This window comes from Caloenas nicobarica, chromosome 11, assembly GCF_036013445.1.
Source record: "Caloenas nicobarica isolate bCalNic1 chromosome 11, bCalNic1.hap1, whole genome shotgun sequence".
NCBI classification, from domain to species: domain Eukaryota; kingdom Metazoa; phylum Chordata; class Aves; order Columbiformes; family Columbidae; genus Caloenas; species Caloenas nicobarica.
The window spans coordinates 641,458-658,889 of record NC_088255.1 but is presented as its reverse complement, the minus strand read 5'-3'; the positions used below and the strand labels follow the sequence as shown (position 1 = coordinate 658,889).

Below are 17,432 nucleotides of genomic sequence, written 5' to 3'. Positions count from 1 at the left end.
TCAAATTGCTTAAGCAGTTTTGAGACTGGAGCCCGAATGCAGTAGTCAAAGTATATTAGCTGGATTCTGCAGTTGGCTTTCAAATGTAATGCATGACTCGGCAAAAGCAATATTATAAAGATTTACTGACAAGAGTCATTAAAATGGCACTGTAGACTGATGACCAAGACTTGCAAATAAATGCTTGCCTTTAACAAGTTTCAAGAAAATGATTCCTAGCATTGTTCTGAGAATTGGTGATCTAGGCTTCACGGTGGTGTGCCAAGTGTTTGAAACAAGGAAATTCAATTTTCTGGCACAGCATGAGTGTAACACTTAGAGGACTAACGATGCCTTGGTCAAAATTGCAGACAACTCAGTGAAAGAAAGAGACCCCCTCTATTGTTTAAAACAGCGCTAAGGGGTCTACACATCATCTCAAACACAGCACTGCTCTTAAAGAAAGGTAAAGAACATAAAGTGTCCTTTAAAATACTGATTTAATGAAACAATTGGGGAATTGGGCAATGTACTTTTACACATATATCTATACATAAAATTTACTTTGCAAAAAGTCCTCAAAGGGACATGATACATTTGCATAATTGTTCTAGTTCTGTAATTACCACTGGACAGAATGTCTGTGTATACGGAAGGTCATGAGAAGAATTTTAATCCTGGCTTAATTTTTTGTAAGATCCAAAAATCTCAGCATTATCTCATCTGGGTGTTCCTGCTCCAGTGGGGGGATTGGGCTGGATGAGTTTTCAAGGTCCCTTCCAGTCCCTGACATTCTGGGATTCTGTGATTTTTCATGGTTTGATTTTCATTCACAAAAACAAAACAAGCAGGTGCTCGTTGCACAGTTTTTTTCCTCCTAAACTAAGGCAGCAAAATGTTGTCCTTGCGATTGGTGATTTTGCTAACTAATTGTGGTGGCTGCGATGCCGACGCTCTCCTGGGCCACCGCACCACCTGGCTCCAGGGCAGGTCAGCCGTGATCCGGGGAGAACAATTCCCCACTGTGTAAGTGCGCTGGTGCTGGGGAAACTGAGGCACCGGGGAGCGGAGAAGCGAAGGCGCATCTCGTGATGGACGGCACTGTGAAGCTGGTGGCCAGGACACAGTTCTCGAGTTTCAACAAACTGCCCGTTGACAAATGCTGATGCATTGAAGTGACTGATTCACTTACCTTGAGAGGGAAATTCTATAGGTGTACCTTCACACTTATCCCACATACATATGTACAAAGCTATAATCCACGGATTAATGCACATATGTATGTGTTTATAGATGGGTACGTAAGTTTCTAACCGTACACCTGTGTGTGTGCCTATATATGTGAGTGATGTAACTCTTTTGTGAGTACAGTGTGACCCCTGACATCATCAAATCCATAATCAAGTTGCTGATTTAACTATAACAAATCCCATTGAATTGTTTTAAATCATTTTGTTAATCAGCTGTGGATTAAGCGTTATTAGAAATCATATATTAGACTTGTGAGCTATCCCAGTAACATTTAAAGCGCTGCTAAACCAAAGCAGCGCTAACATTCCATTCTGCTACGCTAATATTTTGCTCATAAATCTACGACACAAGGTCACTGCGGAGCTCACATTAACACATAAGACTTTTCATCTCAATATTCAGGCCTTCTTGGTCATATGCTCATAGTCCACATTCAATAGGAACTTTGATACCAGTGGGACCAGCAGTTTCTCCCGTCTCTCTTGATAGTTGAGACAGACAAACAAAAGAACATGCGACACATATTGTCTGACCCACATTTAACACTGGATTTCAAATGAAGTTTCTCATCAACTGAACATGTAAAGTAGCATCCATCAGTGTCTCTGCATTCCTTAGTGACACAAGAGACAATAAGCATCACGAACCGACTAGGCTTAAAGCAACAAAGTCTAGCACTTACCTGAAGATACAGAACATTAATGAAAAATAATTTTCTTTTTCAAAAATATTCTGTATCTCTAGACAAGTTCTCATAGGAACAGAGAACTGCTGTCCCATGGTGTCCGTACCCTTCTCACCCCAGAACACACACACGGATATCTCACACAGACTGGAGCGAAATTTATCAAATTCAGGCAGTGCTCCTGGGTTAAATAAATTAGTTAAAAATTCTAATATTATAAAGTCCTTTCTCATCTCATTATCAGAGTTATCAGATGACATAACAAGATTTCTCTGTTTGTTAACATCAGCAAACTTTCTCATACATTGCAAATATGATGCTCTTTTCTGGAGGTTCCCAACTCGCATTAAGTATTGACATGTTTTGATGCTAACTTGGCCTCAATATTTTTGTTCTGTTTGGAAAGTTCTCTACAAGAAAAAGCCACTAAGGAGCAGTGGTCAAGATTTCCTGGCTCCAAAACTTCCATTGTCAGGAAAAAAAAAAATCCCTCAATCCTAAAAAAAAATTTTAAAAATCTCTTACTCTTCTAACGAAATAATCTTGTGGATTTGGCATAAGCGGTTGTTGTATTAAGATGCAGTGTTTTTAGAACACAGGAGACATTAAACAGTTGCAAGTTTTAAAGCATAAAGCACACTTGTCAATAGTTTTTCGTTGATTTTTTTTTTTGCATAAATGAGTAGACATTTTCAGATCTTTTATCCAGACAGATGTTGTGCAAAATATGAAGATACAAGACATGCTGTATGCTGTGCAGCCCCCGACCCCTTACTCTTGCCTAAAGATAGAGAATCAGTAAAGTACCAGGCTTGATCTACCTTCCTGCATGCAATTGTTCAGCCAAGCAACTCCTACACGGAACTTCTACAAAATAGGAGTAATTCTCATAAATTAGATAAAATACAGGACTGTCTGAAATAATTTTGCTAATGCTTACTTAAGCTTTTACTTTGCCCAGATGTACCCCTGTTTTCTCCTCTTATATTTACAGGGCTGTTGGTGTCCTCACTGAAGAAAACCCCCTGACTTCCATTGGAATAATCCTTTTTGGACAAAACAGCCTATTGGGAAATCTCAGGCCTCTAAATTGAAATCTTTCAAACAGACAGTGATATTCCAGTAACTATCCTGAGAGCAGTGCTATGACTTGGCCTGTTTCAACAGAAAATATTCAACACTGGATATAAATACTGCTTATCTGGAAAAGTCTGGTGTGTACAAAATCACCAAGACTGTCTTTATTTCAGAAGCAAAGATCAGACCCAGATCAATAACCCGCACTCCCAATCGCGTGTTCTTTATACCAGACTTCATTCCCATCTTAATCAAATCCATCTTTCTTGTGATCAAAACCTGGAGAGATTTCCTTCCTGTCCCAACCAGATTTCTGCACTGGGCAGATCCCTCATTTCCCACTCCCCACGCCAACAACCCAGGTGTGTTGCATCAGTCAAAACCCCTATGGCACATCTACAAAAAACCATTCCATACCTTTTATATGCATACATTATGCCATTTACTGCTTTTTGCTGTTATTCTGTTCAATTTTCTTACCTGACGACTTTAGTGCCATTTCGAAATACTTGGATATCTACTGCATAATTGCCATCAGCATGGGCTATCAAGTTGATTTCTGAAAATTCTGCCTATGAAAAGAAGATTCACATCAGTCACTCTGGTTTATTCGACCTTTATTTTCCGAGTCCCTCCTTTTAAGTATCTGAACTGCTGACAATACCTACTTGGAATAAATGAGCACTGACAGGATACTAATCCAACAATATTTGCCATGTATGACATATCACATTTGAATAAATTCTAATACAAAGAAAGCAAAATAAAGACTTTATGAAGAAGGACTGTGGGGCAGTAACAAGTGTATTTCCTCGTTCACGTCTGCATAGCAGTGCAGATACTGTATCTTTGATTTTTATGGAGCTATCGCATAGAATAATACAGATCCAACAAACATTCACATAAAGTTTTGAAGAAAACCGTACAAAAGCACTGCTAAAACAATTATGATAAATCCAACATCTTCCTATAGCACTTAGTGCCTCTTCATATATTTTACCCCCGTTCCACTTCCTTGATGTGCATTTACTCTTCTTTTAAATGATCTGGTGCTAACAAACAATTGACTCGCAAAATTCACAAATAACTTTTTCAAAGTATCTTCTCACACTGGAAATGGGGAATTTAAAAGGAATCACTTCCATACTCTGAATCTACAGTTATCTGAAAGGACAGGATGTTTTTTATTTATCCACAGTCTTTCATCAGCTTAAACTCTCAAGGCACTTTACAATAACATTACACAGCAGAATAATTGAAATGCAGCCAGCTGTCTTCTAGTGGATAAATAAAAGCGTCTTTGCTATCGCAGACACTAATACAGAATAGAGAGTGTCAGAATCCTCTTGAAAAATGGCATCACTGGAAGTCTTCCCAAGTAAAACCTGTGTGAGGCTTTCAGAATTTCGTGTTCAGTTGAGGCAAGTGCTGACTACCCCAAGCACCGTTCACCTCGAGAGCTTAACTAAGTGCTGGATTTCCAGCACCGATGTCTCCCCATTAAATCCCATGCACTTATATACTTCTTGGATCAGTGTTACGATGTTCTGAACACAAGGGACAGTTGTAAAATTATTGTAAAAAACAGCAAATGGGGCGAGATTTAAATATTTGTATAAGTGCCGACAATGTTAAAGAACCATTTACAATCTATTTAATCTGAGATTGACAACTGAGCTCTCAAGTTAATAAATCATGTTAAACAATGACAAGGATTCATAATATAGGTCATGTACTTTAAAAGCTTAGTACATAACACAAAAGTTTCTACGTTATAGATAAGTTGCTCTAAGTAGTATAAAAATAAAATAACGCTCTCTGGTATTAGTGCCCTTGTGGCCAGGAAGGCCAATGGGACCTGGGGAGGATTAGAAGGGGGGTGGTCAGTAGGTCAGAGAGGTTCTCCAGCCCCTCTGCTCTGCCCTGGTGAGACCACATCTGGAATATTGTGTCCAGTTCTGGGCCCCTCAGTTCCAGCAGGACAGGGAACTGCTGGAGAGAGTCCAGCGCAGCCACGAAGATGCTGAAGGGAGTGGAGCATCTCCCGTGTGAGGAAAGGCTGAGGAGCTGGGGCTCTGGAGCTGGAGAAGAGGAGGCTGAGGGGTGACCTCATTCGTGGGGATCAATATGGAAAGGGGAAGTGTCAGGAGGATGGAGCCAGGCTCTTCTGGGTGACAACCAGTGATAGGACAATGGCCAATGGGTGCAAACTGGAACACAGGAGGTGCCACTTAAAGATGAGAAGAAACTTCTTCATGGTGAGGGTGCCAGAGCCTGGCCCAGGCTGCCCAGGGAGGTTGTGGAGTCTCCTTCTCTGCAGACATTCCAACCCGCCTGGACACCTTCCTGTGTAACCTCATCTGGGTGTTCCTGCTCTGGCGGGGGGATTGGACTGGATGAGCTTTCGAGGTCCTTTCTGATCCCTGACACTCTGGGATTCTGTGATTAGCAAAAGGACACTGAAGTAGTTGTTAATAACTCTGCATATTATTTTCAGAGTGCTGACCCACTACAGAGTGGTTAGTAGGGTTCAGAAATTTTCCATCTCTTGATTAAAGGTGGTTCTGGTCCTACAAAAGACCATATGAAGTGAATTCTACACTTACACAGAGCTTTTGTTAATATTAAAGAGACAGTGTGCATGATATCCACTGCATGGGCTGGTCTAGGTGGATTGGGGACAAAAGAGCTCCGCTTCTTTTTCCCATCTGTCCCTTAATCCTTCTGAAGAGCCCTGGCACAGCCTGTCCTGCTTTCAAGCCAAGAACATCAGCAGATATTCAATGGGTAAAAGATTCACAGAGCTAGATGCTGTACAGTTCCAGTGAATTTAGATACGTTGAATCCACACAGCTCATGATAATCTTCCCTCACTCTTCGAAATTCCAATGACAACACAATTCAGTTTAAGTACTAAAGCTTCTTAAAGTAGCATCTATTTGTATAACTGCAGATTGAAAAGCAGTGAAAATATTTATTTACCCTCCTGGTTTCAGCTATCTAGCACAAATAAAATAGCCACAATTCTAATGCACCCTGAATTATATCTCCATATTTATTCAGTGCTTTTTTTAAAAAAACACACATGCTGGCAGCGCAACCAGGGTGGATGTGTGTTCTTAAGTGAAGGGATTAGTGATACAGAAAAGCAACATGTAATTCATGGAGCATCTGGGAAATTCACAGTCTCTAAGCAACAAATTTTGAAAATGGCATTTTTTGAGTGTTGTGCAGATTACAGTCAGAATCCTGTAAAAAGAACTATGTTAGAATGAAAGAATTAAATATTTGAGTGCCCTGCTTAAATTGTGAGGGGGTTTTTTTAAGTCCAAAGGACAACCTAGCTATCTATACATATATGCATATAGAATGATTTAGGTTGGAAAAGACCCTTAAGCTCATCAAGTCCAACCGTCAACCTGGCGCTGCAAAGTTCACCATTAACCCATGTCCCCAAGTGTCACTGCTACACATCTTTTGAATACCTCTAGGGAGGTATGTATTTGTATATGTATGTGTATTCATATGAATAGAAAATCTAAAAAATAATATTCAGTCATTTAGTTACCTGTTCAACCTTTATGTCATATTCTCCATGGACCTTTTTTCCACGAAAAGCCTTAGCCCTGCAGGAAAAAGAGAGAGAGAAAATCAAGGATATCTGTATCTGTAACCAGTAGCTACATAAAAGCTTCCTGTATGGCCTTTAGTGTCTTGAAAATACACATATATACTTATTGAATATACATACTACACATAAACAGTTCTCCTTCCTTTGACATCCTCATAACCTTAACATCCCATCATGTAGTATTTTGTGATAAAAAGCATAAATAATGTGATTTGCAACATTAAAGTGTATATTAAAACATACTGAAATACATATTTCACAACTAGTTATCAATTTAACAATGAGCCCCACTAAAAAGATGCAGTCGTGCTCTCAGTAAAGTCGACGACGCCAGTGGAAATTCATTTCAATGTGAACAACTTCCTAACGACCATTCACGTCAATCTTTGTCCACATACCTTATTTAGAAAAACTGCTTTATTGGAAACACTATGCTTAGAAACTTCCTATTGTTTCGAAGGAATACATCAGGGGTAGCGGAGACTGTTGTCGTGAAATTTGTGGGTGCTTGATGTACTAATCAGTAACCTGAGACAATGTAATTAATCTGAAGGAGAGCTGATGAGGAATTATTGTGCATCAGGACTGCTGTGATACAACAGAAGTGAACCCGCTGAGCCAGCCCCGCAGGCCTACCAGATACCCTTATCGAACCTGCCAGTTGTGCCCTGGGCAGCTGGCACCTGCTTTGGAGTAAACAGGAATTAAAAAAAAATAAAATCTGTTGGTAACTACCTCATTGGTGAGAGTGATGTATACTACAGATTAAAACAATTCATTATTGCCTTTGGAAAATCCTTTTCCCACTGAGGTCCAGAAGAGTTTCACCACTGATTTCAGTGGTGGAAGAACCAAGCTTCGTAATAATTAATGGCAAACACTGCCTCTGGCAACCTTTTTCTTACGGTGTTATTGAGAATGGATGGTAGAAAGCTAAGAAAATGTTTATGCTGAAATGACATATGAAAACATTGCCTAACAATTAATTCTGTACAAATACGCAATTGGTAAGAAGACCACAATGAAGAAAGCGCTTCCATTACTGGTTTATGCTGTTTTCTTGTAATAAATACATATGAAATGTGAAGTTTGAAACCCATGGCTTTATTATAGGAGGTGCATACTCACATGAAGTTATCAGATATCTTAGCCAATAAAAAAGTAGAAGTTAAATACACTGTATCACAAGTCTAACTTAAAGAACTATTATTCATCACTTGTTTTTCTTTCCAAACTTGTTTGAAATTCCATATGGGGAATAAGAAAATTACCTCTTGACAACTTTGAAGATGCCTGGACATGGCTTATTACAAAGCTGTTGCTATTGAAGCACCAGCAGGAGCACGTTAATCTAACAGGTGCAGGAAAACCAAGGACAAGTGTATTACCTGGGAGAAGTCCACAAAAGCAGAGCAGGGAGCAAGGGATTGCGTTCAGAGATAACACCGCGTCTGCCTCCCAACAGCAACCAACTCAGAACAACAGACAACTTAAATGCCCTAGGGGAAAAGCTAAGATTTACCGCTCAAAAAAGACTCAAAACTCCAATTCTGATCCCCATGTGCACTAAGTTCATTGCACATATTGGAATGTGCTCAAAACATTAGTTAATTATTAATCAGTGAGAAGCTACTCCTTTAAATTCAGTCTTTCTACTTCAGCAACATTTAGATGAAGCAACCTTTAAACAACTAAACTCTGGCATGATTCAGATTTCAACAAACGACTTCAGCTTTGAAAATAAACAGTAGTAGTAAGCACTGAAGTTAAGCAATCTGGGGCTTGAAAACAAATGTGACATTTAAACATTTAAAGGGACCTAATAGCAAAGCAGCTTTAGCAAACAACTTTTACAAAAATGTATAATATTCAATAATATTCTCCAAATGTTGAGCCACAAACTGCAGGAATTTATCTCGATATCTCAAAAAAATATCTTACAGCAAAAAGTCATAACATGGTCATTTCAGAACAAACACGAAGAAATTCTTGCACGAGTTTGCTGTGAAATAGCACCTAGTGTTCCATTTTATTTCCTATACTTAGGAAATACAGACGTGTCCTGCTTGAATTGCTTCCTATTCGCAATATAAGAAATGTGCAATCTTATCATAAAAACATCTGTTACATGCATATATTGCATGCCAAGGGTGCAAGGAGAGCTGTCACATGAGGGAAGTTAGCAAAGCAAACACGCTCCAATTCAAGTCCCACGTGGCTGCCCATTCTTGATGATTTCTTGCACTGTATGTAGGGAAGGGAAGGAAAGCAAACTGCACCATCCTTCACCTGAAACTCGCTGTGCAAACAGCTGCTTTCCAAAGCCTCAGAGTACAGAAAACAGCTACTAACATGAATGCCGCCTACGGGAGTTATCAGCCTGACCTCTTAGAGTCGCGATCTTTTCAAAATATGTGAAATATTTATGCATTTCTTGCTTCATAATTCATTTTCTGGATAAAAACCTTGCACATTTAAAATTAAACAACCATAGAACATACAGTTGCCATAGATACAGCGCAATATGAACTCATACTACTTGCTGAACCTCGGCGAGGACAACGAACCAAGTAGCAATCACGAAAAACGTTTCAAACATATACAAAGGACCTGAAATATTTCCCTCACACTTCACAGCATCTACATATATTTCTGCAGTATCTTACTATGCCATGAATCCAACGTGCTTTCATTTCATATAAACGAACAAAATATTAAAACTGGTGCTACTTTCAACCGGCAGCAAAGTCAATAGTAAAACGCTCTGCTAACATACAACAGGTTTTTACTTCAGGTTGCATTCTTTAACACTGCAACGCAAAGCTTATCGGCAACAGCCTTTATAACAGTTAACAGCAGCATCCAGCAAACACGAGGGGCCTGGCGCAAACCCGTGCCCAGGCGTGCACGTCACCGCGCAGCCCAGCCGCTGACACTGGCACTTGGCCATTCATGCAGCGCTGGCAGCTCGATTTCTGTTCTTTTCAAATAGCATAGTGTGCCCAGGGTTCAGCTCGCTTTGGACACCGATTCCTGGTTATGTCTGAACAGTGAACTGGGAACTCATGACTGAGCTGATGAACAAGAAGAGTGTACGTTCGAAAATAACGATAGTGCCAGTTCCCTACATCAGGGCAAGAATTTGTTCATCATTTAGAACAGTAGCACCCTCTAGAGCACACAAACTGCAGACTGCCAACATTTATCAACGGCTAGCATAATTCAAGTAAGATCATGTGTATATATATATGTATCCACAAAGCAGTCTCAAATAACTCGTCCAGCGGAACGGCCACGTGCGTGTGAAGTTTGGGACAGACTATTGACACAGAACCAGGCAGACTGCCACAAACTGCCCTCACCACGGAACAGAAAATGGTGAAGAGAAAGCAAGCCCAGTATTCAAGTTTAAATCTGGTTAGAAATAACTAATTATCTAATTCAATTTAAAAAATAAAACAAAAAGAAAGAAAAATAAAAGAGACTGTTATAAAAGAATGAAATCTCTTATTTAAAACCTGACTCTCAAGGCACTAGATACTCTTAAATGTGTTACTCAGCTTCTGCAAAGACCTATTTGGATTTAAAACACTCTTTTTTTCTTCTGCACTGTCAAGTTGTACTTCTGCACTTGACCCAACCAGTATTTCAGTCTCATATAAACCAGTTATGTTTTCTCAAGCTATTACTTCATACAGAAATTGTCCTAGGAGAAGCAGAGCATCACCATAACATAAGTGCTAGAACATACCAAACGCATGACTTTTAGTGCTAGCAGTGCTCCCTGTTGAGTTTGATTTCATTAGATTAATCATCATCTCCATTACCAGGAGCCTGTAAATTTGAACAGCAGCACATTTTATTGGCTCTGAAATAGCATGGCTTACTTCTAATGGGTCCCATAGCTCACGTTTGTATCAGGCCGGTCGAGTTCTGCTGTTTGTCACTCGGTTTGATGAAATGCCCAGTTCCATGGGAGCACTGTCATGGCAAGGATGCACCGGTTGCTCTCTCCAGTTATTCACCGTGTGATATGACAATCCACAGAAACCCTAATTGAAACTTGATGCATTCCCTAAACACTTTTTTTTTCCCCAGTACGACAGGCAGGACGCAATTAATGCAGTTCTCCGTTCTAAGTCAAGGTCCAGCCTTCTGTCAATAAAGTAACACATAAACAACTGCATTTTAGCCTATTTAATCTATCAAGGTCACAACGGAAATGATTTCTGAACATTTTATTCTGTGCCCAATGGCAGAGCATGGTCATTTTTTTGGGGTATCATATTGTTTCCAGGGGTACAATGTCTCGGTCTTCACGGTATATCTACCCGAAACCGCTGGCTCTACAGCTACTGTACCAGTTTTGTCAGTCGTAATATATGGAAAGCGAATGACCGGGAACAAACCCAAGCACTATGGTCCCAGTGTCCATTAGCAGGTGATGGAGTCATCCCAGGGGGCTCATGTGGGAACCGATCACACCGTTAATTCCAGCAAACTAACAGGATTTCTTCTTTGCTCATCTGCTCAGTTTTACCGAGGATCATGAAAGCACCTGAGCAGTCACAGCTTAACAGGGCAGTAGAAAACGTTTGTAGGAACCACTGGCTCCGGGACGCCCTTACTGCCCAGGGCCTAACCCAGGAAAGAGCAGAGAGGAAAGTTTTCAGTGGAGGGTTTTCCTGACCAGACACAAGTTGCCCAAAGAGATTCACCTCTAAAAGCATATTAAAAAAGCATAAACGATCTAGAAATAAAGAACGCGAGTTTATTAGGCAAGAATTACTCCATTTCCCTTTCTGTGCTGCACATCCCCCTTGCTAGAAAGGTGGGTTTTTTCAGAATAGCTTTATATGTGGCATCTCCAGAGGCTTCCACAATCTCTTATGCAATCCCATTTTTTTCCTCCTAATTTATTACTAGCCTTTTTTTTTAAAAAAGAAATTATCCTGTCCCCTTGGCATATATCTGAATGTTATCTCCTTTAGTCTGATTATTTAAACAAAACAGAGCCATTTTCTTCCCTCACAGCACAGCTCGTCCAGCGCAAGAACCATCTTTGTTGTTCTAATCAACAGCCCTTCTATTTGTTTGTTCTGTGCCTGGACGCACAGTGTTTTCACTAGAGATCTAATCAAGGAGAAAATGCCTCCCACTCTCGGATCTGGTGCCTGAGCTCTTCTGAGCAGCAGAACGCCTCATGTTCAGGTGAAACACGAACTCTTTCAGGAGCAAACACTAGCCTGCCTTTCTGGTAATGTCTCAAAACCTCACACCTCCCATTATGTAATTTTTACCATTAGCCTATTACCTCTGTGCAAGATTTATAGTCACCATGTAACTTCTGGGGGCTTTTTTTTTTTTTAAATTAGATGACAAATGAAAGTATTTTTAAATGTTAAATCCTTCCTCACTAGAAGACCTCATATGTGATGCAACACATTATAACCTTTTCCAAATCTGACTCATTAGAATGACTACTACACTTTCCCATGGTAAGGTTCATAAAAATATTTTGTACTCATAAGATGAACAGAAAGTCCCAAGTTTTGTACAGGAAAACACTCCTAGCCAAACTGCAAAATATTGCTGTTCTAAATACTGATGTAGGTTTTAATGGTTCTTAGTGCTCCCAGACTCAAACTGCATATTCTGCAGAAGTTGCTCTCAGTTCCTTAATCTTATCTACCACAGCCAATGTAATAACATTGCAGGCTAAAGTAACGAAGTTAAATTTGTCATTTCCAAGTTTCCCTACCAACTATGAAATCCATTTTTCCAACTTCTCATTCTGTTGACAACGAAGATAAAGTATTACAAATCATTAATGAGCAATTCAACTATTTACAAAGCAAGGCACTCTAAATGATCTTGAAGTGGCAAAATTGTCACACAATGCAGCCCCTGGTGATTGATTTATGACACAAAAAACCAAACTATCTAGAATATTTTACTTTTTTTCCTATTGAGCCAAAGAAAATAAAGTGAGTCTAAAAGACTTTACACTAACAGAAGGTAATTTCTAACAACATCTGAAACGTCATAAAAACCAGCACGAATTGAACCTTTGAAGCAGAACCCATGTTATTGACAAACGCTTCAGCAGAAATGTATCTGCCTTTTAATTTTTCCATTTATACTGAATTCTCCAAGGTGCTTTGAATGCCTCTAAGCAAGATGTGTGACTTTGTGAGGTGAGAAAATGTGAATCATTTATGTCTGGGGGCATTACAAGGTGATGTTCTCACACAACATATTGGGCTATCACGTTGTTTGCATTTTCACCTTTGAGGATTCTGCACTTGATACAGAAACTGTATCTTAAAAACCTCTCCAGCTAGTTCCCCTCTGTGCTTGTCCTGTGGATGAGATTCTGAACAAACTAGTCAACATGAGCTAAGAAAGAGGGGAAGCATGCAGAAGCCACCCATTTCTGCAGAGACCGCACAGCCGGGCAGCCCCAGCCTGCAGTTAAACCAGATTCAGCACAACATCAACTTCAGTCTTAATATCAAACATCAACCCTGTAGCCCACAAGGGGACAAGACCCAGGGGAAAAAATGGATTAATGGGAGAAGAAAGGATTGCCACAAGTGCCAAAACATCTTACTAAAGATATAAACATGTATATATATATGTTAATATATATACACACACAAAACCACTCTTAATCAGAAGATTGGCCTTTGCAGAGAATGGCAGTGATGGTACAATCTGAGTATTTTTTCCCAGCTGGACCCCCCCAGGCATTTCACAGCCCTGCAGCAACACTTCTGTGGCCCCACCAACACTGAAGCAGATTTAAATGACAAGGAGAAGAAGATTTTTCACAGATCAGCAATTGCATTGATCTTTGGCTCGGAGATCCTTTCACCTCCGTCGCACAGATCCGGGGTCTCTTGCAGTTCCATCACCAGCTTCATGCTACAGAACGCTAGAGCTCCCATTTGAACCAGGATCCCAAACAATCAGCGTAAAGCAGTCTTTGATATTTCAATTTATTTTTTATGCAAGTGAAACTTACATTTAGGCTTAAGACAGTCATGTGCTGCCCTGTTTCTCTGAGCAGATCAATTAGAAAACCTGGTGTTCACAGCTCTCCTTAAGTAACTCGCAGTAACCAGAGTATATGGCGTTTGCTGCCCTCTTCTGTAGAAAGAAATGTATATCAGATTGCCTAAAAAATCGTTTCCAATCCCAGATAAATTCAGGCCCGCGGTCACCTTTCTGGCTTTAGCAGCTTTAAGGAGCTGCAGCGGTATCAGAGCCCCTCTGACAGCCAAGCAGGGGCCGGGCAGCCGTCGCACACCAGAGCTGCCTGAAAACAGAGGAGACATTTCATTACCATCAAATCCGGTGTGTGCTGGTGCTGAACAGGGGAAACACTTCATTGTCATCAAATCCGGTGTGTGCTGGTGCTGAACAGGGGAAACACTTCATTGTCGTCAAATCCGGTGTGTGCTGGTGCTGAACAGGGGAAACACTTCATTGTCATCAAATCTGGTGTGTGCTGGTGCTGAACAAGGGAAACGCTTCATTGTCGTCAAATCCGGTGTGTGCTGGTGCTGAACAAGGGAAACACTTCATTGTCGTCAAATCCGGTGTGTGCTGGTGCTGAACGACAGCCCAGCTGCACGGCGTGTAGCACAAACCTAACTTGGACCTAGTTTTAGATCTACTAGAAAAAGTATATCAACAGCAACAGTACAAACAGACTCTGTATTCAACACAGGGTTAGCAAAAACCCACCAAGGAAATGAATCACTGACATCAACATGGATTAAATGAATAGCAGTTGCTAATGCTTTCTATACTCCTTTGGTATTTTAAAGTGAATTAATCAATATTATTAAGGGTTGTTTTTTTCTCCCTCACACCCGTGCACGCACATACACAGTTTCCCTTGGCTTCATGACGGTCTCCCCTGACTCTAAATCAGATCCCCAGGGTATCAGGAAGCCGGGTAGTACCTCAAGTGCAATTCCCCCCCAAGGACAGAAGGATTTCATGCGGAACAAAAAAATTAATTTATCTGTTCTTATGGAAAACTGAGCTTCAGAAACATGCTTTTTATCTACTCATTATCTTCAGAGGAAGGTCTAGAATGCTGCCATGAAAAACCAATTGCTTCAAGATACTCCAGTTACAACAGCCATCAGAAACACATCACACTGATAATTCTCAGTACAAACTGATAGCAAAAAAACCCAGAAATTACTTTTGCCAGTATCAATTTTTTTTTTTTTTTAAACCACATTTCATGCCATGTTCTGCAGGGAAACATAGGGAATGGTGCAGCAGATCACCATTCTGTCACTTCCAGAGTATTCCATGTATTCCTTCTCTGGTCATACTTTCAGACATATTGGTACTTTTACCCTAACAAATCGCTACTAGAAATTTTTTCAAACAGGACACTACATTAGCAAAGACCTGAAAATACAGTACTTGTCTAGCAGCTCCTGCAAAACGTGCATGAATGGGAGGGCAGCTCTGAAAATACAGCAAGGAATGTATTTTAGCAATACTCTAACCCTTTCACTGAAAGGACTGTAGTCTCTTCTGTTCAAAATTAAGCTTCCCAAGTACGTTATAAAACTCAACTGAACACCCTGTATTTTAGTATTATACTTAGAGCTATAATCACATATATTCTGTCTGTACTTAAAATATCCATGCTTGGTTTATTGATTTTAATATTCTCTAAAAAGCCAAATAACTAAGAGTCTGTGTTCCTGAGGATTTTCAGCTTCCCACTATGGCTAAGAGAATAATAGAATTTTCTGGTGCTGCTGAAGTCAGTGAATGATATTTTTTCTACAGTCAACTGGCAGCACAACTAATACAGTAGATGGGAAGCTTTACCCATCCCTTCCCCAGCTGAGGGGCGAAGCCACTGAAGATGAGCATCACGACCAGGATACGTGGCAATAACTTTCATGAAAGTAGCATCTGGCAGGTTTGGATTTTTGCAGGCAGCTGTGCAAACACTTTATTTGCTTATAGTGCATCTAATGAGGAGCTGATTTTTAAAAACAACGACAAGAACAACAAAAACCAACACAAAACAACTCCTCCATGAGTTATACATTCATTTTCATCAAACTATGGGTTACAATAATTTAAAATCCCACAACCGCCCACACCCTTCTCATTATTGGTAAAACAAAAGTGATCTGAATTTGTAACGCTTCCTGCACACCGGAATGAAACAAGTCCCCGGTGTTCCAGCTGTTTGCTGTGCAGCTGCACTGGCTCCTCCATGCACGGCCCGTCCTACACGCGGGTCCCACTCGCTCTGCGGCCGGAGCAGCAGCACCAGGGAGCTGCAGCTCAACCCGGGGATGCTGCCAGCCAGCAGAGCTCCCGTCGCGGCCGGGCCAGCCCCAGCTGAGCGTGGAACCGCAGCGCAGCATCTCTTCCCCTTCCCAGCTCGGTGCTGTCCTTTTTTCTGCACGCACGACTAAATGCTGTCAAATATGAGATTTACTGCCAAAAATGGTAGTGTAACAGATGTGGAACAACTAAGATGCAAACAAGCACTCTCTTTTGACATATACTAATGCATAGCAAGAGTTGTAGTAGTTTCATAACTGAATGATTCACATTTCTGGGATTAATTCCCCCAGTGCCTATAGGAGTGAGAACAGGACCTGTTCTCCTTTGCACACAATAGCAAAGGCTGTTTCAAAATCTCAGAGATTTAAGCAGATCTCTCTAGGAGCTGTACCATGGAAAGACTGCTTTAAATTTATTTGGCGACATCCAGCACATTAGTCAAGGATGCTCAAGAGACGAAGTGGCTCCAGCCCCACATCATTTTGTGGGCTGCACCCGCCCGCTTTGGTGGCTCAGTTGTGCTACCAGTCACCTCTCCAGCGCTGGTCCTTGCGCAGCCACTCGTCCGCAGCCCATGGCGCCGGTTCATCTGGACGGGAGTCGTTAGAGAAAAGGACGGGAGTGCTTTTCCCATGAAGATACTGCCATTTGGCAAAGACCGAACCAGCAGGCATCTGCAAGCCCTTGTTACGTAAGATCCCAAATCTGCAGCTCGTTACTGGTAAATATTTTTGCTAGTGAATTTATTATTCTGGGCAAGGATGATCATCTCAGTGAGTAAACAAAACACGAACAAATAACAGCATTCAGAATAAGAATACTTGCTTGATTATTCTACACTAAGGCCTGTTGGGACAAAAATTCAGGACGTGTTGAAAACCTTTCAGAATCAGAGACCCAGGATATCCATACTGCAAGTTTGACTTGCTTAAGAAAGAAAGGCTGCTGCACTCATTCGAGTTTGCTACTGCATCAACACAAATTAGTCTGCAGTTATATCAGCGATCGCTTTGAGACAACTTTCCAATCAAACTCCCACACAGTGGCAAACTGCCAGTTTCTTCTAAAAATCCTTCTGGTTTTTATTTGTGAACTGGAGGCGGAGGGGGGGAGGACCAGGGGGACCAAAAAAACAACAGACAGAACAAAACAAAACGAGCAAGTAATCCATAAACTCCTACCAGCACAATCACAAGAAAATTCACCAGGGTTTGCAGACATGGCTATTGATTTTTTTTTAAAGCAAATCAGCAAAATATTTCTGACTACTTTTGAGGTCAGTATTTTCTAGTATATACCACTTCGGAGGTTCATTCTTATCCCCAGTAGCTTTTATAACTTTATTTTCTGTAAAAACATCTATTTTCTATAACAATCAGCAACAAGCCTGAGGAGTATTATGCTCAGTAACTTCATTTTAAGCTCCACTCTCATGAACTGCTCACCACATGCCATCGCCCGGCAGGG

At 40.7% G+C, this 17,432-nt stretch overlaps 1 protein-coding gene across 1 annotated transcript in view; it reads right to left on the bottom strand.

Moving 5' to 3' along the window:
* The window catches only part of SYN2 (synapsin II), a 189,208-nt gene that overhangs the window by 102,507 nt on the left and 69,269 nt on the right, over positions 1–17,432 (bottom strand). Inside the window, exons 2-3 of the mRNA XM_065642730.1 lie at positions 6,561–6,618; positions 3,473–3,564 (exon numbers count right to left, since the gene is read on the bottom strand). Of these exons, the coding sequence (XP_065498802.1) occupies positions 3,473–3,564; positions 6,561–6,618 (150 nt within the window). The remainder of the gene's footprint in view (positions 1–3,472; positions 3,565–6,560; positions 6,619–17,432) is intronic.